The sequence below is a fragment of the Mycteria americana genome, chromosome 6 (assembly GCF_035582795.1).
Source record: "Mycteria americana isolate JAX WOST 10 ecotype Jacksonville Zoo and Gardens chromosome 6, USCA_MyAme_1.0, whole genome shotgun sequence".
Lineage (NCBI taxonomy): Eukaryota > Metazoa > Chordata > Aves > Ciconiiformes > Ciconiidae > Mycteria > Mycteria americana.
The window spans coordinates 16602076-16629088 of NC_134370.1; the positions used below are offsets into that span (position 1 = coordinate 16602076).

Here is a 27013-nt window from a genome sequence, read left to right on the forward strand (position 1 = left end):
AAACCGAAAAGTCATTTTATTGGTACCATACATGACTCATAAATGGCACAAACTATGGAGGGGAGGAAGAAAAAAAAAAAAAAAAAAAGAAACAAAAAGGCATTACAGTGTGCCCGGGGGGGCAGCGAGGGGCTCTGCACCCTCCAGAGGAGCCCAGCAGCGCGGTGGCGAGAATCGTACCTTAATTGCAAAGCAGAGCCCCCCCTCCCCGCCATGCTGGGCTCCCACCCTGGGAGCCTCCCCCCCACCTGCAAAGGGGCCGTGGGGACCCCCGTGCCTGCGGCTGGCGGCCCACGGGGCTGAGCCCTCCGCCTCCGGGCTGCCTGTGGAGGGGCCCAGGAGCCAACGCAGGCATCTCTCCGGGGATTTTGGGCTTGAGATCAGGCCAGGGCTGAGCCAAGGGGCTCCTGTCTCCCAGCGTGACCCCAGGGACGCAGAAAGAAGGGAGACACAGGGTGTCCCCACCCCAGCTTGGCCACCCCCTGCAGTCTCAGCCACGGGTGGGCGAGACACAGGGTGCAGGCAACACCCCTGCTGCAGCCAGAGCCCCCCTGGGCGGGGGGCAGCCCCCCAGCGACACCTGCCAGCCCCTGGCCCCCCGGGGCAGTGGGACATGTGCTGCGGGATCCCCGGCGGGGAGCTGGGGGGGGCCGGCAGAGAGTGGGGTGCACCCCCCCTCTCCCCCAAACCGCAGGGCTGCTCCGCCTGCCCCGGGCTCCCTTACACGCAGACAGACGCACAAACCTCTCGCACACGCACTCTTGCACACACACACCCCCGCACCCCCCCGCAGGGCAGCCCCCCCACCCCGACCACCCCCAGGGCAGCACTCGCTGCAACCCCAACTCAGGGCCGCACCGGGGGGTGCCCACGGGCAGCCCTGACCCCCGGCTCCCCCCAAAACCCCCCTCCGAGGCTGCTGGGGTGAGCTGGTGAGCACAAACGCCCTCCCCTGGCACCTCCCGTCTTCTCCTTGGAAGAAGCCTTGGAAGGGATTATTTTTTTTTTTCTTTTTTTCTTTTTTTTAAACCAAAAAAACCCCAAAAATTATTATTTTTCTCATCGTTTCCCCTAACATCAATGGAGGCACCTGCTCTAGTGATAACACATTGAAAGAACAGTATCGTACACACTGTCTACAGCGCGGAAATGTACAAGCACGAGGTACACGAACCCGAGGGGGGGGAGCAGGGACAACAGCACACAAGATTTACATTGAGGAGGGAGGTGGGGGGCTGCCCCCCCAGCCCCTGGAGGGATTAGAAAGGAAGTCTGCAAAGTCTCTCCTTGGTTTGAAGCTCTCCGAACTGGATATAAAATGAGACTCCCAAGAGAAGAAGCCTGTACAAAAGTCAGGACAGGGTGAGAGGGCTCAGGGCAGGGAGGGGGGAACCGGCGAGGGGCCTGGGGGGGGCTTTTCCCATTTTTTTTTCTTTCTTTTTTTTAAACTTACAATTTTAATAATATTATTTTTTTTTCCTTAAAAAAAGACAAAAGTAGGAGGTACCGGGAGCCGGGGGTTGCAAAGGGGCCCCAGGCGGACTCGCACGGGGCGGGGGGGAAACGCAGGTGCTGCGGGCAGGGAGCGAGGGCACCAGCTGCTCTGGCAGAGCTGTGGGTCCTCTGTGCCCCCCCCCGGACCCGTCCCCCCCTTCCTATATACAGAGTCCCCCCACGGCCCTGCTGCGCTCTCGCCCCTGGGGAGCGAGGGGAAGGGGAGGGTGCAAGAGCGCGGGGAGATGCGACGGGGCCCTATCCTCGACACCACCCCAGCGCAGCAGGATCCGACCCTGGCCGGAGGAGGCTCCGTGGCAGAGCCGGCGGCGTGGGGAAGGCTTTCCATCACCGGCCCCCCCCACCCAGCCCCAGGTTGGGCTGGGGATGTGCAACCCCGCTGCAGGTGGCTGCCCAGCAAACCCCAGCCGTAGGACCTGGGGAGGAGGAGGAGGGTCTCTGGGCTGTGCCAGACCCCAACACACGGCATCTGCATGCTGGCCCGGTTGCGCCAGCCACTGCCGACACCACCCTCCTAATTCCCCCCGCTCCACAGGCAGGGGCTGGGCACGTCGGGGCGGGGATGAGAAGCTCTCCAGGGAAGAAGCAGGGAGGAAGAGGGAGAAGGGGGAATAACGAAGCTATGGCCCCGGACACCCACCCCTGCCCCGGGGTCCGGCGGTGAGGCAGGCGTGGGGGGAGCGGGGAGGCGGCGGGGGGAGAGGGCTGGGGGCTGCCCGCCTGGCGCGCACCCCGGGCCGTGCACCCCCGGCCGCACGACGCCGATCCGCCCCCGGTACCTCGCCACTTCCCAGTCACTCTCCGTTGCAAATGTACAGGTAGATCGGTTGGGACTGAGTCCACGGGGCGGCGGGGGGGCCGTTACTGCGACGCCTGCGACGTGGGGTTCTCTGACTTGCTCTCCTGGCTGGAGGGCGGTTTGCTGTTCCAGGGGCTGTTGGCCCCCAGCGCCGGCGAGTTGTTGAAGCTGTCCTCGTCATCGATGCCGTTGGCGGCGTCAAACTGCGTGTTCTCCAGCCGGGTGATGAGCCGCTCATCCTCGTCCCCAAACTCCCCCCCCATCAGTGTGGGCTCGCCTACCACCATCACATCCTGAAAGGGGAGACGGTCCCGAAACATAATCGAGGTGGGGGGAGCCCGGGCCGCCAGACCCCCCTCCCCCAACACCGCAGCCCTTTTCCCCAGCCACAGGGCCACCTCCTCGTCTCCATCGCAGGACCCGAGGCTCGGGCACCGCCTGGTGCAGCACATCCTCACCCCTTGCAGGGGAGCAAAGCAGCTGAGGGGAGGCAGCTGGGACACCCCCTCCTTCTCCCCATCACCTGGAGAGAGCCGCGGGGGCTCGGACAGGCAGTCCCCGGGGGTCTCCCCCTAGCCACTCCCAGGAGGCCGGGGCAGGGAGCCCTCCCCTCCACCCCAGGGGAGGAAGAGAGAATGGAAACGGGATGCTTACAGGTACCTGACTGGACAGGGCAAAGGTGCTGGCCGGGCTCTTCTTCTTGCTGTTGCTGTTGTTGGTGTTTCCCCCGCCGGAGCTCATGGTGCTGCCCCCCGACATCTTCCTTTTCCGGCGCTTGCTGGGCTGCTGCCGCGCTGGCTCCGCTGGCAGATGAGGGAGACGTGGTCAGTCCCAGTGAGAAGGAGCCGGTGCCCCCCAGCCCCTTCTCTGCAAGGACCACATCCGCCCCGGGGCAGCATCGCCACCCTCCTCCCCTCCTCAGCTTCACTGTGCCCCCAGCGCAGGGGACAGGAGAGGGTGCAGGGAACATTGCCGTCCCTGCTTCGCTTTCCACAAGCAGCTGGCGGGCCCTGGGCAGGGAGCGCTGGCTGCCTGCAGCCCTGCTCTGCCCCAGCAGGAAGGCAGGCCAGCAGAGAAGGAAGCCGGCTGCCTGACTCACCGTCCCCAGCCTCACAAGATGAGGCCAGGGACAGGCTCTGGGGCTGGGAGAAGCCTGCACCAAGGACAGGGCCTGGGTGGGCAGCCCCAGAGACCCGCGGGCAGCACAGCAGGCAGCGTGAGACTCACCAGGCGGAGCGACCATCCGCTGCCACTTCTGGAAGAGGCATGTCTTGAGGCAGTCCCGGGGACTGAGGCTGTAGGTCTTGTGCCGTGACATGAGCTCCTGCATTGGTTCTAGGATTACACAGAGCTGCAGGGAGCAGACAGACGCAGGGTTAGATCGCGACGCTCCGAGCCCCAGCAAAAGCCCCTCTGTCGGGCAGCCGTCTGCGCTGCACCGACCCAAGCTGCGCTGGGAGCCTGCGGGCTCCGGCAGACCCACTGCCCCACGGCTCCCTGCAGCCTGTCTGCAAGATCCCTCTTGCAGAGCCTGCCCCGCTGCCTCCCTGCACTCCAGGGCAGCCAGGCGTCGGGCAGCTGAGAGCACAAGACGTGGCCACCCTAGCCCAGGAGCAGAGCTGCATCCCCCCCTCTTCCTGCACACTTACTCGGAGGTAGTTGAGTGTGGAGTTTGAGAGCCCACAGCGGGTGATGTTCTTGGATAACTGGTCCAGCATCTGGGGGTCCTGTGCCTAGGAGCGAGAGGGACAGACGGCTCAGCTGCATCCGGGCTGGGGACGGCCCTCCCGTGCCCCAGCCTGCGATGGGGGGACAGGGTTGAGGTCAGCGGTCCTGTGTCACTCGTGCCCGGGAGAGCTCCCGGAGCGGTACTCACATGCATGGCAAGGATGCTGCGGGGGATGAGCTCTCGATGCTGGCGGATGCTGAAATGCCACGTCTTTATCCTCATCATGTCGTCGAACATGAACTCCAGGTAGAGCCGCCCCTCCACACACACCTGGGCAGGGCGCAGGGTCAGGCACAGGCTGCCCCCACCTCCCCCAGCCCAGATCCCCTGGGAACCCTCCCGGTGGCTTGCCCCCGCCTGCCATGAGACTCGGCACAAGCCAAACCCACGAGCCCGCAGCGGCCCTGTGGGACCGCAGCCACCACGAGGGCACACTGGAACAAGGCACAGGGGCAGGAGAAGCCGCAGGTACAGCCCGTACCTGGGTGAACATGGGCTTGCCGTGCTGGGTGACCATGGTGCACTGGTCACAGTCCAGTGAGACGAAGTTGTTGTGGAAGGACTCCTTGGGGTGCTTGAGCACGTAGTAGAGCTCTGTGGCCCCCCCTTCAAAGATGCTGCGGAAGTAACGGGGAATCAGGGTCCGGCCGATGGCTGGAGCGGGAGAAGGAGGAAGATAATGTTAGTAAACCTGGGGCACCCAGGCATGCCTTGGGGCTGCATGGGGAGAGGGTTCCCCAGTTCCCGCTGGCTGCAGGCAGCCGAGCTCCGACACCTTGCCCGCATCCCCCCGCACAGTGCAACCGCCGCATCTCCTGCCGGAGGAGCAATGCCCTGGGGAAGGAGGGCTCAAGCTGCTACTCACTGTATCTCTTTGGTCCATCCTCCAAGCAGAAAGTGATTGTTAACATGGCGTCATCCTCGAAGAACTCCGTGGTGAAGGCGTCCCACCAGAGATTGTCACATTCCTGGGGATGGCGGAGAGATGCCAGGTTACGGGGAGGGGAGACAGACAGACAGACAGCTGCTGGCTGCCAGACACAGCAGCCACATGCTCAGCCCGCAGAGGGCTGTGCTCCTGGCTGAGCGCTTGGGGACAGGGATGATGAACCGTGTCCCACAGCCAAGTGAGGGACAAGGTGCTCGCTCGGGGACCTGCAAAGCAGGACAGGACCTCGCTGCCAAGGGGATCCTCCTAGGGCCAAGGCAGCTCGCGAGGGCAGGCAGTGGAGAGGGCCCCATCCCCAAAACACACACCTGGGAACGTCCCCCCACCCCTGGCCACCCCTGGCCACCCCCCGCTCCCCACCTCTGTCCAGTTCTGCAGCCGCTTGTTGAGCTCAAATATCCTGTAGTCCGTCTGGTTCCCGTACGGCGTGTGCCTCCTGCCCAGAGAGCAGAGCAAGCAGTCAGAGGGGGAGGCAGCCACGGGGTGCAGAGGGGTCCCGAGCCCACGGCAGGGGATGCACAGCCCCTCCAGGGCTGGGCAGAGCCCGAGCAACCGCCTCGCAAATCCCTGCGGCCAGCAGCATGCCGGCCCTGCCAAGGCATCCCCGCCGCGGGCACGAGCTCCTCTCCCAGCGGGGTGCCCACCAGACCCCCACGCTTACCCGATTCCAGGCTCCAGGTACGTCGGTGGGTACATGGGAGTAGGTCTGGGGGGGCAAAGAAACACAGGCAGCTCAGCACTGGTGGAGATCTCCCTCCCTGCCCGCTGCAGCTCCCCCTCCCCTGCCTATAGCAGCAGGCAGTCGGGCTGCTGGAGGCAAGACCCCATGCATGGTACGGGCTGCACCCTGGCTGCCGACGGCCCCATGGGGCAACCTGCACCCCTGAAACTGGGCTCTGCACCAGTGGCTGCTCCACCACCCCTCGGGCCTGGCCTGTGACTCTCCGGAGACGTGCCCGGCTCCTCTGCAGCTGGGGCTGCTGCCAGGCAGGACAGAGGTTGGAGAAGGGGCTGTTTCGGCAGGAGCTGGGAGCGCTCCCTGTGCTGGGTCATCCCAGGGGCTTGGCCTGGCAAGGGGCTTGGCCCCACAGAGCTGGGGGACCTGCGGGCTCCCTTCATCCCAAACATCGCTGTTTCTCCATCCAGTCCCACCCGTGCCTGCTCCGATCCCCTCTCTCCTCTCGCACTAACTCAACTACGTGCGCCGCAGTCTCCGTACGCTGCTGGGGAGCACGACTGAGAGACCCCGGGGTACAGACTGCAGAGCACCCCCAACCTTGCAGACCCTTCCCTGGGCCCCAGCTCACCCCACATCTCGATCCAGCATGGTGCCCGGGTGGAAAGGGGGGAAGGCGTTGCCGTTCGGGGGCTCCTTTGGCGAGTACAGCTTGAATGACTTAGAGGAACAGCCTGGAGAGAAAGAGGGGACATGGCTCAGCCAGGGGCACCCCGGGAGGAGAGACACCCTGCTGCGAGGAGGAGGGGGAGGAAGGATGCAGGACCAGCCAAGCCCCCATGAGCACAGCCTCACCCCTCCTCTGCTCTCCCCCGATGCCAGCCCAGCCCCTCCACCCCACACACAGCTCCAGGCCTTCCCCATGCAGGCTGCGACCCACAGGGTCAGGGCTGAGCTCTCAGGATCAGCAGCCAGAGGGGCCCGGCCCCATCCCAGGGATTTCCCACTGGTGCCCAGAGTTTGCCAGTTCTCAGCTGGCCAGGCTCTGGGGACAGTGCCCAAGGGGGACAGTCCAGCTGGTGAGCCGGGGTGGGGGGCTGGCTGGGCCCTGTCCCCCCCCTAGCCCCCCCTCCCACACTGCTCCTAATCCCACCGACCCGACCCAGGAACCACACGGGATCTTTTTGCTGACCTTTCTATCGCCATGGCGACGGGTGAATAATCGCCCAGAGGGACGGATGGCGGGTCCCCGGGCAGCCACCATCTGCCGCTCGGGCAGGCCAGCGGCTACCCGGCTCCAGGTGGACAGAGAGATCCCACACACCAGCCCCCAGCCCTGATCAAACCACCCCAACGCCGCGCCGCCCCCCAAAGCACCGGGGCAGAGGACGAGGAGCCCACGGAGGGCCGTGGGGTGCGACGGGGTGTGCAATGGGGCACGCAACGTGTGCAAGCCAGCACCCGTCCCTGAAAGCAACCTGGGGTCCCCCCCCCCAGGCGCGCCAGTGGGAGACAGGGATGCCCGCTGGATCCAGCCACGCCGGCACGTCCAGCCCCATCCGGGCTCCCGAGGGGCAGCCGGGGGCTCCCACGCTCGCCGGCCCCCTCCCGTCACCGGGGCAGGTTCCCAGGAGCGGCGGCTGCCAGCGCCCCTCCCCGAGCCCCGCGGGAGCCCCAGCACGCCCCGCGGCTGGCAGGACCCGGCACGCTGCGCCCGGGCGCTGCCGAGGCACGCGGCTCCCTCCCGGCGGGCAGCCGGGCTGACCTGGATGGGGCGCAGCGGCGGGCGGGCTGCCAGGCAGCTCCGGCTCCACCGGCTCAGCCGGCCCCGCTGCACACAGGCATGTCTCCCTCCGCCACACCGCAGGCGGGGACCCTGAAGCCGGCCGCGCCAGGCTGCTGGCCACAGCCGGGGCCGAGGCGTGATCCCCGTCGGCCGCCAGCCCGCACGCAGCCCTGGGCCGGGCACTTCCCAACGCCCACGAGCCACCAGGATTGACAACCGGTGCTGCAGAAAGGAAGCCCAGCGGTGGAGGGAAGGGTCCAGGAGGCACCGGGCACTCTGATGCCCATCCAGGCACCGCCGCATGGCCAGGCTGCAGGATCGGAGCAGCCACTCGGCTACGATGAATGCAGGAGGGGAGCAAAAAGCATCAGGGTTAAGAAAAGCGGTGCCACCAGCACTGGGACCCAAGACGTTCAGCTCCTTGCGACCTGTTAGCCAACACAGGAGGCTGAACGACCAGGGCATCACCATCACCCTTGCCGAGCCGCTTGGGACCCCAAGCCTGCAGTCGTAGGGATCGCACACGCAGCTGAGCAAGCACGGGCTGGTCAAAAATAGAGGGAGTCACCTCCCTGGCATCAAATCCAACTTGCAACAGGGGAAATCTGCATTTCACTCCTTCGTTCTTGTCTTCTTGAGGCCCGGGTGCCTTTTCACCGTGTTTCCCCGTGGCAGCCAAACCCAGCCTCTCCCCAGCACCCACCAGGACGCACGGGTCCTGCAGGGCTGGAGCCAGCCCGGCCGCTCCGCCGGGGGCTCGCTGCTCCCGCTCGCCTGCAGCGAGGGTAAGTGGGGCACAGCACAATTTCTCATACGGCTGCTAACAACGTTGGCCCCTTGCTCTTACCTAACGTTTTCATAGATAAAAATTTTTATCTATAGGGAGGTCGGTGCTGGTGCGAGGGAATTTTTGCTTTCTGCTTTAATCCCTGTCAACTTGTGCCTAATGGAAATTATAATTCAACCGGAATTGCACTAGAAACACAGCATTTCCATTTCCTCTGCGCTGCCGTTAAACGACACGATGTCAAAGTGTGCTCGATGCATAGGAAACTTCCCAAAAGCATGTGTCTTCTGCTGAAAACTAACCGATTCATTAGGCAGAGACAGCAGCGGCTGGAGACGGGGAGCCGAACTGCTTGTTTCTGGTCACCGTGTCCTCGGGGGGGAAGGAAAAAAATCAGACCCAGCAGGTCTCGTCCTCTGACGCTTTGTTTTTATTCACTGATGAGAGATGGGTGGAAAAAGCCCCCAAGGTTTCTTGCTGTCCTCGGTCCCCATCTTGCTTCTCGGGGTGCAGGAAGGTCTCCTGGGGTGGTGAGACCGGGGGATACATCACTTTCCGTCCGTTCTGCTTCTCACGCTCTTCCCTAGCCCCCCGCTCCTGGAGGTGGGACAGCAGACGAGCTGGCCCACTGCTCCAACCCAAGCATCCATTTCCATCCTGGGCCTTCCCAAGCAGGCTAATACAGACATGACCTGCTTTTGGGGCTTCACTGAGTGACCTATCTCAGGATCTAGAGGAGTGGAGAGGAGCCTGTTATGCGACCTCAGCAACACCAGCATCCTGACCAAGTATTATTTTTAATGCAGTGTAAAATATGTTACTGGATTCAGTGGTTTTAAATAACACTAACAATAGCCTTAGGATTTGATACAGGCTGTCTGAATGCTACATTCACTGTAGGCACTCACACTACACGCATTACACAAAATAACACAATTACTTTACAGCAGCAGCAGCATCAACACCAACTTTTACTCACACAAGGTCGCACCGCCCGGTCCGGGAGACCCTTCCATCACCGCCCGGTCCAGGAGACCCCTCCATCACTGCCTCCCAACTTCATGCTGTCCCAGCTCCCTGCAAGCCCCGTCCCGCTGGCGCAATGACCCAGACCCGCAGGATGCGGCCAAGTTCCCGAGCCAAGCCCAGCGCTTGGCCCCAGCCGATGTCTCCCCATGCCTCTGCTCTGCCTCCTGCTCTGCGCACGGAGGATCCGGGCAGGCTCAGTGCAAGCTCGTGCGATGCCCCTGCGGACCCCAAGCTGACGGGAGCGGCTTCCCGTGGCTGTCCCCGGGCACTCGCCCAGCACCACAAAAACATGTGCATGGTCGGCAAGGGAAAAAAAAAAATCAGGCTGACGCTGCAGCTGGCGAGCTACCAGCCTGGGCAGGTCTGGGCAAGCGGCGCGGTGCCCGCGGCCAGGTGGGCAGCCCCACGGCTCCTCCTTGGCGGGGAGGTGCGGGAGAAGGGAACCCCGCAGAGGGATGCACCAGCTCAGCATCCTCTGCCGAGGCCGGGTCCCTGGCCGGGGGCAGGACAGAGCTGGCCGCTGCTGCGCAGAGCTGCCACGAGCACTCGGGCAAGGAAGCAGCTCCAGGCAGGCGGGCGCCCGGGGAAGGGAAGGCGGGTGCTCTGCCAGTGACTCACGTACAGCCTGGTGCTGCCCAACCCTCCGCCTGCCTTCTCCTCCACTTTCCCTGCCTGCGAGCTGCCAGCCCCGTAGGGAAAGCTCTTCTGGTGCACTGCCCGGCGGGTTCGCTGGAGCAGGAACGGTTAAAGCCCTAACCAAGCCCCCAGAGCTGGGGAACGTCAGGTTTTCCAAGGAGCCAAGAACACAGTGGGCACCTCACGGAGCCAGCACAGCCAGGAGACAGCAGGGCACCGTGAGCTGAGACCGGCACCGGCTGGGGAGCTGCCTGCCTGGGCAGGGGACACCCAGAGCCTTCCCTGGTGTCTGGCAGGGAGAAAGGCCCCTGCCTGCACTCCTCTCGCTCCGTCTCGCCAGCAAAGAGCTAAGAGCTGCTGAGGACAAAGGCGGAGCAGCGCCGGCATCTTGGTCCCACACCTGCAGCCACCGGCAAGAATCGGTGCTCCCCGTCCCAGAGAGGAGCCGGCCCCAGCCGGGCGGCCAGCGCGCTTTCTGTGCAAGCAGCAAAGCTCAGCGACGAGGCAAGGCCTCCAGAGCCTAAAAAAAAATGTATAAAAATAAATGAAGAAACAGGGCTTGAAAGAGGCCGCAGGGTTACAGCTCAGCCAGGGAGCATCCTGCTCCTCCCAGCAGCTCGGCGGCGAAGAAGAGGGGCTAGCCTTCGCGTAAGGGCTGTCGCTGCTTCCCGGCATGCACTGTGCCTGCTGCTTCCTGGCTGCCTAACGAGGCTTTAAAGTGTAAATAGCGGCATTGTTTCGCAGGGCTGCCTCGTCGGGGTGTGGAAGCCGTGATAGCGGCAGGAAATCCATCTTCCCAGCCCAGCCCTGCTGGCAGGGCTGCTGGGAGGGTGCTGTCCAGGAGGGTGCTATCCGGAGCCGAGTGCAGGGCAGCATCTCAAATAATTCACGTGGCTTTGCCCGGTGACGATGCCTGGTGTCGGGGAAGTCAGCAGGGCTGGGGGGCAAACACGGAGAAGTATCCAGAGCGATTGGGACAGGCAGAAGCACATGGAGCAGTCCCCACAAACCTGCCTTCACCTCTTCTTCGGAGTGGAGGGGATGGAGCAAGGCCAGTTGCAAACCCTGATGTTGTTATCAAACTGATAGGAACTCAGGCAGCACACACCAAGGCATAGCCCAAGACTTACTCGGTGACAACCTCAACTTTGCTTTGAAAATGCAGAACTGACCCAGCCAAAGCTCCTGGGAGGTCGGGCTGTCCAGGGAAGAGGAGAGGCCGCTCCTGGAGGAGACCGTGGGACGATGCCATGCAGAGGCTGAACCTGGCCAGCACACCAGCCGGCCCTGACCCCCACGGAGGCAAAACCCGCAGCACCGCCCGCCCTGCTGCACACAGGGATTGCCCTCTCGCTTTTCTCAAGCCACGCATCCAAGCCAGCCATGGAGCTTATCTTGAGGCCGAGCTGCCTCCCTGCCTGCACCACGTGGCCATGCACGGTGTCCCCTGCGTGCCAGGCAGCGGGGAGGGACGCGTGCCCCGGCTCCAGGTCACGTCCTGCAACATTACTGCAAAAGCCCCCCACTGCAGCACACAAAACACCCTGGACCAGAGGGTGCTCCTCTCTACCAACCGGCTTGCAAATTCAGGGGGACAGCCAAAGAAGTAATAATTAGCTGCAGCTAATTATGACAAAGTGACAAACTTGACGCAGGCTGCGAGGCAGCACTACCCGAAAAGCACCGGGCAAGGAGAGCCCAGGCTGGGATGTGGATTTGCGGGTCGAGGCTCAGGGCGATCCCGCAGCCTCAGCTCTGCCGGAGCCCGGGGTCTCCCGGGAAGGCATCCCGTGGAGCTGGGTGCTCAGCGCAGTCCGGGGGACCCCACTGCCCTTCGGTAACCCGAGGGACAGCAGGAGTCCTCCCTTTCGCATGGCGGCCCTCAGATGATTCAGACACGTGGACGGGGATTTCTCCGGGAGGGAAAGCGGGAGAAGAGCACGCCCTGCCAATTGCAAAACAGCCTGAAAATTGAATCACGTCCAAGGCTGCAAGCCCCAGATGCAATCTCACAGATAACCCAGTTTCAGCTCCACTACTATCAACTTACCACGAGGCAGTCATTTCCTGCGACTCTCAGGGAAATATCCCACTGTCCCTAATTACTCCTTTGGGCTCGTTGTCTCAAAGACGATCCGTAATCAAACGCTGCCGGTTTCAGCCCCAGGAATGCACCTTTCACATTTTCGGCTGCTTTCCCTCTCACCCAGACCCTTCCACCCCGGGGCCCTGCCACCCTGCGGGGCTCCTGCGGCGGCCGGGCTCCCGTCCTGCCCGCAGCATGCACCGGGGCAGCATCGGCACCGGGGCAGCATCAGCAAACAAACAAACGACGCGGTGTGGGAACCACAGGGCTGGAAAAAAAAGCCTTGTCAACATCCCGTGAAAAAAAGCCTCCTGACAAATTAGGATTTTCATCTTCAAAGGTTTTTTAGGCTCTGGGGCAGCAAGGAAAAATTCACAGCCATAGCCAACCGTGGCGATGGCCCTGCAGAGCCTGCAGCCAGCATCTCTGCTCCTGCTCCCGGCTCCTTGCCCGCCACGCACGTGGTGGAGCAAAACCACATGGCTCTGCACGGCGTTGTGGGGCTGCTGCTTGGGACAGCCCTCCGCAGGGACAGGATCTGCCCGGGAGGGCTGGAGCCGAGAGCCGCAGGGCAGGGAAGCGGCGGCAAGAGGCTGAGGTCTGTCCCTCCGGCCGCAGAGGGGGATCCCCGGGCTGATCCCCCGGACCCGCAGGACCCCCAAGCACCCCCGCCTCGGAGCGCGGGAGGCTGTCAGCCCCCACGTGGCGCATGGAGATTCGCGATCCCGGGATGCAACGCTCCACCTCGCTCCCCGCCGCTGCCAACGGCGCCGAGTGCTGCACGCTGGGACGCGTAGTCTCCGGAGACGGCAGCCCCGCCGCCGACAGCCGCCTCGCTCCATGTTGCGTCCTAGGTGGAGCCCCGCAGTCCTGGCAGCCGGCCAGCCGCCCGCTCCGGGGGGGGAAAAAAAGCTGGATAACTCCCGCTGCGAGGATGCGGTGGGAGCTGGCGCCTTGCAGCTGGCCGCACCAGGGCGGTGCGTGCCTGGGGTGCTGGGGTGCAGTGCTTGCCCCAAGGGCTGACCGCTTGCCATCTACTCCAGCAGGATGCCCAGGGAGGGGAGGGATGGTGCAAGCACGGTGGGAACCTGTTCTCTGCAGCTTGCAAAGTACCTCCATCACTACTTCGAGCTGTCAGGGCAAGCCTCTGCCCCCCCCGGCTCAGGCTGAACTCCTCTCTCTTTAGGACTCGGTTTAGGAGGCGACGCGGGAGCAGCTGAGCAAAGGACGGGGCAGGCCGCTGGCAGCGCTGGGGACAGAGCAAACGCTTGCGGTTGCTGGACTCGCACCACGCCGCTGTGCTGGCAGCATGTGCTGTCGCTGGCGTCAGGGCTTTGGACGACGAGCGCAGGATGGGGCCAAAACCCCAGGGAGCGAAGGGACAGGGTACGGCCCAGCACACCTGCCTGGTGCTCCCAAGGCACGAGCAACCCAGCCTGAGCTCCCAGCCCCAGCAGCACAGTGCTGTAGAAACCATCTCCACCATCATCACAGCACAGCCCCGGGGAAACCCTCTCGGTCGGGCATTGCAATACCAGTCCACCCGAAACGACAGCAACCGGTGGGGCAGCAAACCTCAGCACAGCAAGCGTTGCAACCCACGAACACGCACGCACACGTGGTGCAAACAACAGTGGGAGCACCCCGTCCCCGGGTCGCTCGGAGGACAGGAGGTTTCCAAGGGAGAGGGCCAGGAGAAGCGCTGCAGCTGCTCTGCCACCATGCAGGACCTGGGGTTCATTTTTTTTACGCAGACCTCAAGTTCACGCCGGTGCAGAGCTGCAAGTACGCAGAAGGCTGGCACGGTGGGAGAGACCACTCGGGGACAAGCGCTGCTGCTGCCCTGCCAGCCACGGAATGGGCAAGGGGCCCTGGGGCTGGGCTGGCCCACCTCACCCTCCGCTCCCGCAGCTCAAGGGGCTGGGGAGGCTCGGAGCTGCCAGCTCTCACCGCTCTCTGAAAAGAAGCTGAAAGAGGCTTCAGGTCCCCAGCCCGGGGCCACCTTTGCTCACAAGTGAACTTCTGCAGCTTTTCACTGGCCTCTTCCTATTTTACGTGGACTGTGACCTGTTGCAGGCAAGGGGAAAAGTCCCCACCAAACGACGGCAAAAAAAACCTGTATCGCCAAACCCTCCAGCGCCAGCCTGTCCCCACCTCGGATCACAACTTTTTTTTCCCTTCTTGAAGGGAACAACACAGCTTGCGTGTTGTTCTGCTCAGCACTTCTCTCCCCAGTCTTCAAGGTGTGCTCGGATCACAGACCTGGGATTTTTACAAAACCAAGAGTGCAGAGACCGCGTTCAGTTCTCCTTCAGTGAAAACCACAATTCTCCCACAATGAGAACACTCTAAAACCTGAGGCTTTAAAGAAGGAATAAGGACATCCAAATTTGCCCGTACTTACAATAGAATTGGTAGGAGCCGATACCTGACCAGCACTGGAAGAGTTGCTGCAAAACTGCCAAGGCAAGGTGCTATCAAAAGCACGGGGAGAACGAACTGGGGAGACCCCAGCAAGGGGAGTTTGCTCCCACGCCTGCCTGACCCGCTGGGCACCCACGAGCCAGCTCAGACCCTCCTGGTGAGAAGGAAGAAGCCGGGGCTTTGCGATGCAGGGCGGGTGCACCGCCCTCTGCCCCGGAAGGCTATTCCCCGTGGGACCCCACAGCCTCCGAGCCCTTTGCTCAAATCGCGCCCAGCAACCGGCCGCCACCTCTCGTTCGGGCTCGTGCTGTGGCACCAGCCTTGGCAGAAGCCGGCGGCTGCTCCCGGGGCTCCTGCCGCGGCACCTGGCCCCTGCCAGCCGGGGTGCAGCAAGGGGATCGTGAGCTGCCCGAGCTGAGGAAGCCCCGGCGGCATTGGGGCCAGCTCCCAGAAGTGCTGCCCCGGCGTGCTTATCTTATCGCCCATCCCGGGCGGGCGGGCGGGCTGGCAGGGACCACTGGAGGTCAGAGCCCGGCCAGCCACCCGAGATCAGGGCAGCCCGCCACAGCCCGCTCTCCCGAAGGGGGTTCAGGGGAACACCCCCCCGGATAAGACACCCCTCCGCAGCCACGGCACGCACGCTGATTCCTGCGCTGGAGCTGCAGTGCTGAGTTCTCCCCAGCCCCGAGGATGCTGTGACCACCCCCAGCCCGGCCCCCCGCTCCAGCTGCCCCAGCCGCCCCGGGCTTTGTCTGCCGGGGAGGATGAGCCCCCTGCGCCCACGGCCCCCTGAGCCCGCACCCCCCGGCGGGGCAGCTCCTGCGAGAAGGAGCGTGGCCCCCCTGCGTTTGCACCCCTTGGACCTTTTATTCCCTTCGAGGCACCCGTGGGAGGCTGGCAGGACCCTCTGAGTCACGGGCAAGGATGAAGTTCCAGCGGGCAGGGAGGGGAGGCGGGCGTGCAGCCCCCGGAGCCGGGCACCGGCCCCACGGCCCCCGTGACAGCCTGCGCGGGGGGACCGGGAGGGCGCGGGGCAGCTGTCAGGGGGCTCAGGCAGGGGAAGGAGCCGGGGGAAGAACAAAGGGAGCTGCAGGCTGGGATGGAGCAGGGCACGGCGGGGCATGGGGGCTGCCGGCAGCACCTCGCGGGGCTGCGGGTGCCTCTCCAAAAGCCGAGACCTGGGGGACGGAGAGGGGAGCTGGGGGGACAGGCAGGGAGGGGGGGGACAGGCAGGGGAGCCGGGGATGGATGGGCAAGGCAGCTGGTGGGGAGGCAACAAGCCGGGGGCCAGGGACGCCCAGGGGAGCTGGGGGAGAGCAGAGGAGAGGAGAGGAGAGGGACGGGGGAGCTGGGGAGAGATGGAGAGGGGAGCTGGGGACAGGGACGGAGCTGGAACGGGGGGGAGAAGGGGCGGGCGGGCAGGGGGAAGCAGAGGGGGCAGGCGGGCGGGCAGGGGGCTGCAGCGGGGATCCCGGGCCGTACGGGGGGCCGGGCGGGGAGCGGCGGCGCGGTGCGGCCGCGCACAACTTGGCAGGCGCGGGGGCGGCGCGGGCGGGACCCCGGCCCTCCCCTCCGCCGCCCGAGCGGGGCCGCCGCCGGGCTGGGGGGGCCGGGACCGGGAAACTTCCGCGGAGGGAGGGCGGGGGGGGGGGGGGGGGCGGGGTGACTCACGGCGGCGGCGGCGGGCGGGGGTCCGGCGGCGGCGCGGGCGGCGGGCGGGCGGCGGGCGGGCGCTGGGCCGCCGCGGGGGCGGGGCGGGGCGGGCGGGGCGCGGGGCGGGGCGGGGGCGCTTCCTTTGTCTGCGCCGCGGCCGGGACCACAATGGCTGCGGCGGCGGCGGCGGCGACCGCTCCCCCCCACCGGCCCCCCCACCCGCCCCTCGCTGCCCGGGGGGGAGGGGGGGGGGAGCGGGTGCCCACGGAGCGGGGGTGACGGCCAAAAGGGGGTCCCCGGAGAGCTGCCCCCCACCCAGCGCCGCACCGGCGCTCCCCGGGAGGCGGGATGCGGGAGCCGGGTCCCGCTGAGGAGCTCGGCACCAGCCGGGGAAGGGCTTCCTTCCCCCGGCGAAAGTTTCAATAAAAATGTACTTTTTCCCTAGTTTGGTTTGGGGTTTCTTTGAAGTTTTTCAGGATTTTTCTTTCTGAAACTTGCTTCCCTTTGCCCCCAGCTTCTGGCGAGGAAAAACAACACAACCGTGTCGTTTGGGAGGGTGTATTAAAGATAAAACGTGTTGGTTTGCAACTGCCAGCAGACCCAAAAGGTCTCCTTTCCTTGACAAAACTCCAACCGCTTCCAATTAGGAGTTTTTGCAAAAATTTCCATTATGAAAATTCCCATTACAAAAAAATCCCATTTTTTCCGTTCCTCCCTTGCCCACACCTGCCCCTTGCAAGCTCCTGCTCCCTGCCCTGGCAAATCACACCGGCACAGACCTGCGCTCCCAGCCCCGCCAGCGATCCCGCGGGCAGCAGGGACACGAGCCGGGACCCCAGAGCCCAGCCCGGGTTCCCCCCCAAGCCCCAAGAGCCCCCAGCTCCGTGCCGCAGAGCCAGGCTCGGCACGCGGGGCTGTGGCAGGCTCACACGCACACGCATGTTGGTGCGTCTCACCCTGCACACGCGGGCTTGCATGCACGCTCACGGGCCAGCATGCGCCTGCACGTCACCCCAGACGCCTCCCGGCACACCCCCGGCCAGGTGTGCACCCACGCCTGGGGCACGCACACCTTCCCACACCCCCTCGCTCGCACGGCCGGGCCTGCGCCTCATCCCCTCCCCGAAACAGCAGCCACAGAGTAATGCAGGCACAACCGGTCGGGTCCTGCCGAGCACGCTCGTCCCCCTGACAGTGCACGCGTGGCAGGCGCAAAACCTCAGCCATGAGGTTTCGCGGGTGTCCTCCCCTCTGTGCCTGTGCACCCCCAAAGCCCAGCACCTGAGGACTGGGGGCAGCCCCCTGCTCCCCAACCCGGTGTGCTGCTGGCTGGGACCACCGCCGAAGAGGGACAGGCAGGGAGCAGCTCTGCAGCAGCATCCCCCCACACCCCTCGACCGAGCGAGGCTCCATCCCCACAGTGGTCCCCATCATGCCTAATTTCCCCTTCCCCTTGCAGGCTAACCTGCAGTGAGCACCACTTTCCAGGGGCACATGGATAAACAGAGCAAAACTCTCTGTAAAACCCAGATAAACAGAGAGAAAAACTCACCGTAAACCCAAAAACCTCAGTGAAACCCCGCTCTGTGGAAGGCACGCGCAGCTGGAGGTACCCACGCTGTCAGTGCCACGGGAACCAGGTACGGGGGATGCTGCAAGTGCCCCGACACGCTGCCCGTCCCCCCTGCCAGCCCACATCTATGTGGCACCAGGGGAGATGGGGCTGCGGCAAGCTGCCACCCACCGTCGTTAGGCCAATAAACCACACTGGCCGTAATGCCGGTGACAGGTACAGGATGGCACAGCCCTCCTGGTCAAGACAGGCCATTAAATACAGCCCGCCCGCACCTTGTTCCCACTCCAGGGCTCAAGGATGCACGAGGCACAGCCAGCCACGAGCACTGAACACCACACCGTTACTGCACAATACTGCAAGAAGGAGTGTTTTGCCCCCATACCAGCAACTCCCGGTGCCGGTGCCATGGCCAGGGGGATCAGAGAGGAGCCCCCATCGGTCCCTGGGCTCAACAGCCCAGCGCATCCACGGCAAACATGCCCCGAGCAATTTATCCCGGGGCTCAGCAGCCCTCCGGGACTGCTCACGTGTCCCTGCTCGGCTCTGACGACAGCGCTGGACTGGTCCACGTGGCTGCAGCAGTCCCAGCTGTTTATGGTTATAGCCGAGTTAATAATTAAATAGATGCTGGATGGAGAGCAGAAGGGCTGGGATGCAGCTGGGAAGCGTGTGTGGCGGCGATGGTGGTGGGGGGAGCCCCTTCCTCGCGATGTGCTCGCGCCCGCAGTGCAGGCAGAGTGGAGGGCGATTCCAGCTCCCCGGGTTTTCGCAATGGGGCACCACATCCCCCCAGATCCCAGCCTCCACTCTACCCCTAGCAAGGGTCTCACGTCTGCCTGGGCTCCCCAAAGCCCAGCCCTGCTCCGACACCCAGTGCAGGTCTCGGCCAGGGAACATGCAGCAGCTCGGGAGCAGGAGTGAGCACAGGGATGCATCCCGGACAGGCGGATGGGAAGAGCCCGGCGGGGACCACGGCAGCCAGGGGATGCCTGGGTCTCTCTGATCCCCGCGGCCGGGGCTCAGTGTGCCCACAGAGCGCGCGTGAGGGATCCCAGGCGAGCAGGGCAGCAGAGGCAGGACACGCTCATGCTGACACCCAGCCGGGGCCCCAGCAGGCGCAGGCGTAGAGCAGGGACGCAGACACATGCTTACATAAAAAATAATAATAATAAAAATCTGCTAGCTCTGCAAATGGCATAGCCTGCACAGGGGGACGGACTGGCCTGGCACTTCCAAACCTCCTGGACTTGTCCAAATAGCGGCAAGACCAGGGCACCGTCGCATGCACGCAGACACAGCCTGCAGCGGTGCAGCACGGCATGCAGACCAGAGTCCCCCTTTCAGGAAGACAACAGCCATCCCCCCCAAATCCTACCGCCTTTCAAACAGAAGTATGCTTTGCTTCCCTGTTTCTCAAGAAGGGGCTTCTCTCCCCCCTAAAGCAATGGGCATCCAGATCAAGGGGGAGTCTGGGGCAGGAGGGGCCCTCTTTTTTGGCTGGAGAAGGCATGGCTCCATCTCTCCCCGGGAGAGAGGCTTGGGGGAGGCTGGAAACTCAACGGTGAGTCATGGCAGGCAGGCGGCAGATCCTGGGGGCTCCTGGGATTAACCCTTCAAAACCAGAACCACTTCCAGACATCCAGAGGCAGGAGGAAAGTCCAGTAGCTGGGGGAAAAGCTGGCTGCCAGGGCAGGGCGGGAAGTTACGGGGTCACATCTTGAGCATCCCACAGGGGATGAAGAAGATCTGAGTACACAAGCACTGGACGAGCAGCAACCAAGTGCAGGCATCTGTGTCCATCCCCTCCAAAACAAGAGGAGGTGGAGATTACAGGGGGGTGCAGGACCCCGAAGTGCACAGGGTCCATACGGGGTGCCTGCCCTCACATCACGCCTTGCTCCGGCACGGCGAGTCGGCCGCAGCGCTGCCTGGCTGGCCGCAGGCTCCGAGGGGAAGGCGCAGTCCGCAGGCAGGCTTTGGCAGGTCCTGCTGGCAAGGGGTTTCCCCGTGGCACCAGCACCACAGAAATGCCCCGCAGTGTTCCCGTGCTGTCCTTGAGACATCGCAACGCGCGTCCTGCAAGAGCTCGGCCCCAGTGCGGCCACCCGCAGCAGTGAGCCCCGGCCCTTCTGGCAGCAGCCCGGGGCCAGCCTGCCAGAGCCGCCGGGTTTTACAGCTCCAGAGGCTCCAGGTGGATTCTCTCATGTTACAAGAATGGTTAGTTTTACAGCCCCTTTCCTGGCCTGGGGCTGGTCCCCGCAGCCCGGCTGGGCCTGGGATCCCACAGCGGGGAGGGGTGACACTCAGCGTGGCTGCGAAGCCCCAGCATCCTGTGTCTGCCCGCTGTCCCTTGAGAAGACCTTCACCCCGCCGAGGAGCAGGCACTGCTGCTTAAAAGGGAAACCAAGGCACAGCCCCCCTTCTGACAGCCCGGAGCTCCAGCTGGGAGAGCAGGCTGGTCCCTGTCCTGCCGCTCCTCCTCCACCCCCTCCCCTCTGCCTGCCAAGCCACAGCAGGACCCCCGGCATCCCCACAGAGACCTGCATGGCTGGGAGCTGCCACCCATCAAACCCCCACCCCCCAGGGAAAAGCACAGGGCTGGCACCCCCCCGGTACCCTTGTCACCGTGCCCTCCCGTGCCGGAAGCCCTCCAGGAGAAGGCAGGGGACATCTCCTGGGGCCATGGCCACATGTGGTTGACTCAAGGCAGGTAAGTCTCCGCTGGCAGAGCCCACCCCCCCACCACCCCCCGCATGGTGCTGCCAAGCGCTCCGGAGCAGGTCTCCGAATATAGCAGCATCAAATAGCTCCATCAATAATGCATCGCTTCTGCTTCCTCTTGCTGCCGTGTTTTCGTTGCTAACATGCGTGTCCTTCCTGTTAGCGGCTGCCTCCTCCCCGCCAGCTAGGCCAAGCAGGGACACGGCCGCCATGGGATGGGGACGGCTGCTCCCCCAGCTCCGGGTCCAGTGCCTGCCAGGAGCAGACATCCAGCCCCATCCACCCTGCTCGGGGCAGCCTGGGATTCGGGGGGGACCTCGCCACCGGTCCCAGCCTCCTGCCACGCACGCGCTGGCAGCAGGCAGGGTGCCTCGGCACGCTGTGGCTGCCCAGAGGATTTGGCAGGGGCCGCCGAGCTGGGAGGAGCGTGACGGCATCTCCCCAGCCTCAGCGGGGAAATGCCCCTCCGCAAGGATTTTTGGCAGCCTGGTACCACCCGTGCCCCGGCGGCACCCCCACTCCTGACCCAGGCGCCACCGCCCCACGCCGGGCTCCTCCAGCAGCTCCGTGCCGCCACACCAGCGCTACCGTCACCGGCGGGGAGAGAGCTCCCGCTGCCTTGCTCCTGCCTGCCCCTGCCCGCAGCTGCCCCGGGCTCACCCCGGGCCGGTCGGTGCAGGCAGGCCGGGGTGCCCAGGCCTGCCCCGTGCCCGGTGGAGCCGCGTGGCTCCCGCCGGCGGGGAGGCAAGAGCCAGGGCGGGCAAGAGCTCACACCCACCACCCTGCAGGGGAGGGAGGGAGGGCAGCTGCCTGCAGCGGGCAGGGGCAGCCCCTGCCCTCCAGGGGAGCCCCCGGGGCCATGCACGACCCTGGCCGGAGGAGGATGCATGTGGCAAGAGCGCAGGTTGGCACAACCGGCTGCTCGAGCCAGGGACCAGGGGAGTTGCCCCCGCTGTGGGGGGGGCTGCACACCCCACGGGGGGCTGCCACCCCGCCAGCCCTCGCCCATCATCGTCCCCGGCACGGCCGGCGTTCCAGCCTGGCTCAGGCGGCAGCTCCACCTGGGCTGTGCTGCAGAAACCTGGCTGCGCTCCCAGCACCAGCCCCTCGGCGCGTGGGAGGGGGGCTGGGGCTGCTGCTCCTGCAGAAAGCAGGGCCCCCCCCCGCCCCTGCCTGCCACCCCCGCACCGCGGGGCCATCCCAAGGGGCAGGCACTGTCACCCTGGCACAGGGGGACCTCCGGGACCTGCCCGGGGATCCTGCAAAGCCGGGGGCAGAGCGAGACCCTGCAACGGGGCAGCGAGAGCTACAGCCCGCAGGGCCCCCCCGAGAAAGGGGCCGCAGAGGGGTGCGGGCAGGGCGTTATCTGCTGCCCTGCGGGCAGGGTGGGTCAGGGCCAGGCAGGGGCTGGTGCCTGCGGCAGGGGAGATTACACCCCGGTCTAACGTTTGCCCTGATCAGCGACCTGCCTGGGAGGGAAGGGAGCGAACAGCAACCGGGGGCCAGTCTGACAGCTCTGGGGGTGTCCCACCCCTCCCAGCACCCACAGGCACCCCTGCCCAAGGGGGACACCCCGCACCGGTGCACAGCCCCTGCTCCTGCAGCTCCGTGAGCACGAGGCAGCGAACCTCCCAAAAACCTGCCAGCATCACCCCCGCTGTGGCCACCCCATCCCTGTCTAGCAGAGCCCCCGGGACAGGGGCTGGGGGGTCCCGGGTGGACGGCTGCCATCATCCCCGCTCCAGGTGGGGCCCAGCAGCCCCCTGGCAGCTCCGCCGGCTCCCCAGCACCCTCCCCCCAGCACCGGCAGGAAACCACAGACTCAGCCTGCAGGCAGGCCGATAACGGTCACCCAGCCCCATCCTGCCTGCACCCACCACCGCCCTGGGGAGGGGGCACCCAGCCCAGCCGCCCCAACACTCGCTGCTCCCCGGGCACGAGGTAAAGAAGGGGTGCACCCACAGCGTGCACAACAGTGGCCCCACGGGACCCACATCACCCCGCAGGGAGCTGGAGGCTCTCGCGGGCCGTGCCGGCGGTGCAGCACGCCCCAGGATGCACTGGCAGCCGTCGTGCATGGGCGTGCATGCTCCCGGCGCGCTCCCGGCACGCCACGCAGCCCTGTGCCTCGTGTACAAGCAACACGGATGTTGCTGGGGAATCCCACAGCAGAGGGGGGAGGAAAGGGTAGCACGAGTGAACTGAACGCTCACAGGACGGGCAGGGGATGCCTGGGCTGCTGCCACTCCTGCCCTGCCCGGGGGCACGTAGCGCACTGCTGGCCAACAAGCACTCCCCGGTTGCGGGGACACCTCCCTGCCCCGGGGGTCCCATCCTGCTGGCCGTCACCCACCCACTCCCCAAGGGAGCAGCTTTCACAGCAGCTTTGTGTTGAGCAGACAACACCATTTCTGGAGTAAACTCGGAGCCCGGCACAGACACCCAGCACTGAGCCCGCTGGTACAGCACTAACCCATCTGTGTTTCTCCGGGCAAAGCTGAGCCGGCAGCAGGGTGAGCTCACACCAGCCCCGAGGAGCACTGCAATGGGGCTGCGACGTGTCCGGCCTCACGCCAGCGCCTGAAACCCCAAGGAACCGCCTCGCCAAGCACTGGGTAGTCGCGACCCCATCCTGCCTTCGCCGTACCGGGTGGGCGCTCCGCTGCACAGAGGGGGCACAGGGTGAACGGTGTCTTCCGTTCAAGCATCGCCGGCAACGAGAAGAGAGCCTGAGCGAGAGCGCGTGGCCGTGCAGGATGAGGCCTTGGGCCCCCCCGCATGCCCAGGTGCACCCCAAGGTGCCAGGCAGCCCCAGGGGGTGTTTCAGAGCCAGAGCCCACGCACGTCGGCTGCCCGACCCCCTCCCCCCCCCCGCCGCAGTGCTCAGCCCGCTCCCCGCACGCCGCCGTCCCTCTCCCAGCGCATCTGTCGCAGGAGGCACGTGGCACAGCTCGGCCTCGGCCTCGTGATGGCGGGGGACGCGCGGCGCCAGCTCGGCAGAAGGGAGGGAAACGGCAACGGGCTGCCCCCCGGCCGGGCATGTCCATCCCGGGACCCGAAGCGCATGGGTCGGGAAGTCCTCCCTCCTGCCAGAGGGGTGCACAGGCAGGCTCCCTGCAAGGTGTCCCAAGGAAGGTGCTGACCTCGGGAACGTCGCTTCCCCGCCGCGAAGCCGGAGCCAGCCCCGTAGGGAGGGAGCACAGCTCTGCTCCCCTCCTCCCCCTCTCTGCACCGACAACATCACTACGGGGGGAAAAATAATGATAGTAATAAAAATAATTAAAAAAGAAAGCGCAGAGCATGCTGGGAGAGCGGTGCCCCCGGGGGTCAGGACCCCACTGAGGTCTGGATGCCAAGACCTGCCCGGTGCGAAGGGCTGAGCTGAGCGGCCAGGCTGCCAGTCCTGCTCTGAGCGGCCCCGGGGACGGCGGCCCCGGCACCAGCGGCCCCGGCACCAGCACCCAGTGGCTGCCGCCCCGGCCTCGCCGGCTGCGCTCTGAGCCTGGCACGCTCTCCCTGCTCACATCTCCATTTCTGGGCTGGGGGCTGAAGTCCCCCCCCAGCCCTCCACCGACCCCAGCAGCTCCCAACCGTCCTCGGGCACAAGGACTGCAGCAGGTTCCCAGCTGAGCAGCCCCCCTACGCCCCAAATCTCTTGCAGAGGGGGGCGAGGAGCAGGGAAACATCCCTGGAGGAGCAAGAGGAGCTGCAGCAGGGCAGGATGCGCCCCTGGGGATGGCAGGGAGCGCATCACCCCCCCGGGAGGGCATGATTTCCAAGGGGGGCGGCTGAGACCCCCCCCGCGGCGGCAGCTCCCAGGCAGGAAACTCCTCCAAGTTAACGCAGCCCCGAAGAGCAGCCTGGGCAGAGCGGCTCATTAAATGTTTCTGGCTGGCGGGAGGCCAGCGGCAGAGCTTGTTTTTTCTATATTCCGATAAACAGTCCGGGGAGGGGAAGGGGGAGGGGGGCGCAGGCTCTGGATGTGCCACCCAGCCCCGGCGGGGGAGCGGGGGGAGAGGCGGGGGGCACACCCGCACGTCGCACGCACCCCCGTGTCCCCCCGCCGCGGGGGAGCGGGCAGCGGCGGGGGGACACACACACACACACACGACACACGAACCATCCGCAGGGATGCTCCCGGCCCCCCCCTTACCACCACCGCACCGAGGGAGGGGACACCCCCCCCCCCTTTTGCGCCCACCAACATGGCGATGACATTCCCGATGGCACGGGGCCAGATCCCGGGGGGAGACGTGCCGGGGCCCCGCCGTTAGCCACCCGCCTTCGCCCCCCGCCCAGGTGGGACCCCCGCCAAGCCGGGGCGGGGCGGGGGGGGTCGGGGAGGGGGGGGGTCGAGCCCCCGGGTTTGGGGTGCCTGCCGGGGCGGGTGCTGTGGCTGCTGGGCCTGGCTCGCAGGGAGGTTCACGTGACTTTCTGCTTGAGGAAGCAGCGCTCTGGCAGCTTCCAGTGGGAGATGGAGGAGGAGGATGGGGGAAGGGGCCGCCTGCCTTCATGGAAACACGGCGGAGAGGCGCAGGCAGCGCAGGGGCGGGGGGCCGCCGTGCAGGGGCACCCCCCCCCCTTCCCCGCCCCGGGGATCCAGCTGCAAACCCCTCGGCGGAGGCGGCCCCGGGGGACGCACAGGGAACCTTGCCATTGCAACGCCCCGCTGCCCCCCGCAGCACCACCACCACCACCCCCCCCCAGCGTGGGGGGTCCCGGCCCGGCGGGAGGCCCCCTCGGGACCGCGGGGGCACCGGAAAGCCATGGTGGGAGCCGGGCCGAGGAGCGTCCCCGCTGTCCCCGCGCAGGGACCCCAAGCGCCGGCTGCCCAGGGAAGCGGCAGAACCCCCCCCCTCCCCAGGGCCCCCGGGCACCCCTGGGCAGGGCTGGCTCCCCCCTTCCGCCACCCAGCGCCACCGGGACCTGGTGCCGGGGCAGGCTCCGGGGACCCTTGCCCTGCCTTGCTCCCGGCACGGCGACGTCCTGCAGACAGCAGCGGGCGGTGCGGCCGGGCCCGCTGCCCCAAACCTGCCCCAGACCCCAGGCATCCGGGTGAGCATCCCTGCGGGAGCACCCTGCCGGGCGCTGAGACCTCACCAACTCGTCACACCCCCCCGGGGTACCCCAGCAGCCCTGCCAGCCCACGGGGGTCAGGACGGGGAAGGAGCCCCTCAGCAGGCACCCCACCGGGGACACAGTGGGGGGGCACCCAGCACCCACACCCACCGGCAGCACAGCCAAGCCGCTCCAGGGACCCTGTGCCCCACACCCACGTGGGGAGCAGGGGCACCCCACAGAGCTCTTGCCCTAGCCACGGGGGCTGCTTCGGGGTCACCCCTCACAGTGCCACCCGCACGCCTGCCCAACGCCCCTGCGGCACCCTGCCTGCCGGGTCCCAGTGCCGGGGCTGGCACCCACACCCATGCCGTGGGGCACCAGCCCTGTGAGCAGACCTCAGCATCCACGGCATGGGGACCCCAGCTCCACCAGACCCCAGCACCCATGCTGGGGGGGGTCCCAGCCCCACCGCCAGACCCCAGCACCCATGCCCTGGGGACTCCAGCCCTACAGCTGGACTGGAGCAGCCATACCATAGGGACCCCCCATCCCCATGGCTGGACCCAACGGCCACACCACAGTGCTGAGACCCCAGTCCCGGCACCTTGCTGACCCCCGCTCCATAACTGGACCCCAGCACCAACGCGATGGAGCCCCCAGCCCCGCGGCCAAACCACAGCACCCACGCTGAGGAGCCCCCAGCCCCGTAGCCAGCTCCCAGCAGCCGTGCCCCGGGGCCCTAGCTCCAGAGTCAGACCCCCAGCACCAATGCCATGGAGACCCCAGCCCGACAGTCGGCTCCCAGCAGCCATGCCACGGGGACCCTGGCACCATGGCTAGACCCGGCACCCGTGCAATGGGTCCCAGCCCCATAGCCAGCCGCCAGCACCAATGCCGTGGGGACCCGGCCCCATAGCCGGACACCAGCATCAATGCAGCGGGGATCCCAGCCCGACAGCCAGACCCCAGTCCCCGTGCCTTGGTGACCCAGCCCCATAACCGGACCCCGACGCCAACGCCGCGGGGACCTCAGCCCCACAGCCAGACCCCGGCGCCCCTACCGCTGGGGCCCCGTCCCATAACCGGACCCCAGCCCCAATGCCGTGGGGGCCTCAGCCCCACGCCCCGGCCCCCCGCCGCCGCGGCACTCACCAGGGCATGCACAGCCCACTGACATCTTCACATGCCTGGCCCGGCCGGGGGTCGCTGCGCGCTGCCCGGGCCGCGGGGGTCTCGCATGGGCGGCGCGCCGCGGGCTCCGGCGCGGCGGGCGGCGGGCAGCCCCGCGCGGCCGCGGGCGCGAGCACGGCCACGGCCAGGGGCGGGCAGGCGGGCGCGCCGCGGACCGGCGGCGGGGGCGGGCGGGGCGGGGGCCGCGGCGGCGGAGCGGGAGCGGGGGCGGCTGCGCCGGCGGCGGCGGCGGCGGCGGCGGCGGGCGGGCGGGCGCGCCTCTGCGCGTGCGCGGGACGCCCCCCTCCCCCCCCGCGGGCGCGTGCGTGCTGCGTGCGTGCGTGCGCGCCCCCCCCCCGCCCGCCGCCGCCGCCGCCGCCGCCGCGCACGCGCCCCCCCCGGCTCCCCCGCGTCAC

The 27013-nt window shown here is 66.3% G+C and overlaps 1 protein-coding gene across 4 annotated transcripts; it reads right to left on the reverse strand.

Annotated features, from left to right (window-relative positions):
- On the reverse strand, nucleotides 1-26736 carry LDB1 (LIM domain binding 1). 4 transcript variants are annotated; one of them, XM_075504710.1, is made up of 11 exons: nucleotides 26580-26736; nucleotides 6300-6402; nucleotides 5654-5698; nucleotides 5353-5428; nucleotides 4909-5011; nucleotides 4525-4697; nucleotides 4191-4313; nucleotides 3964-4047; nucleotides 3542-3665; nucleotides 2975-3117; nucleotides 1-2607 (listed from the first exon to the last, which is right to left on the reverse strand). In XM_075504710.1, exons 1-11 carry the CDS (start codon nucleotides 26602-26604, stop codon nucleotides 2377-2379), a joined length of 1230 nt encoding a protein of 409 aa, XP_075360825.1. In that variant the 5' UTR covers nucleotides 26605-26736; the 3' UTR covers nucleotides 1-2376. The 4 variants fall into 4 exon arrangements, with proteins under 4 accessions (XP_075360825.1, XP_075360824.1, XP_075360822.1 ...); XM_075504709.1 differs by having other exon boundaries at nucleotides 2969-3117; XM_075504707.1 differs by lacking the exon at nucleotides 26580-26736 and adding an exon at nucleotides 16088-16149 and having other exon boundaries at nucleotides 2969-3117.
- Between the last annotated feature and the right edge of the window lie 277 nt (nucleotides 26737-27013).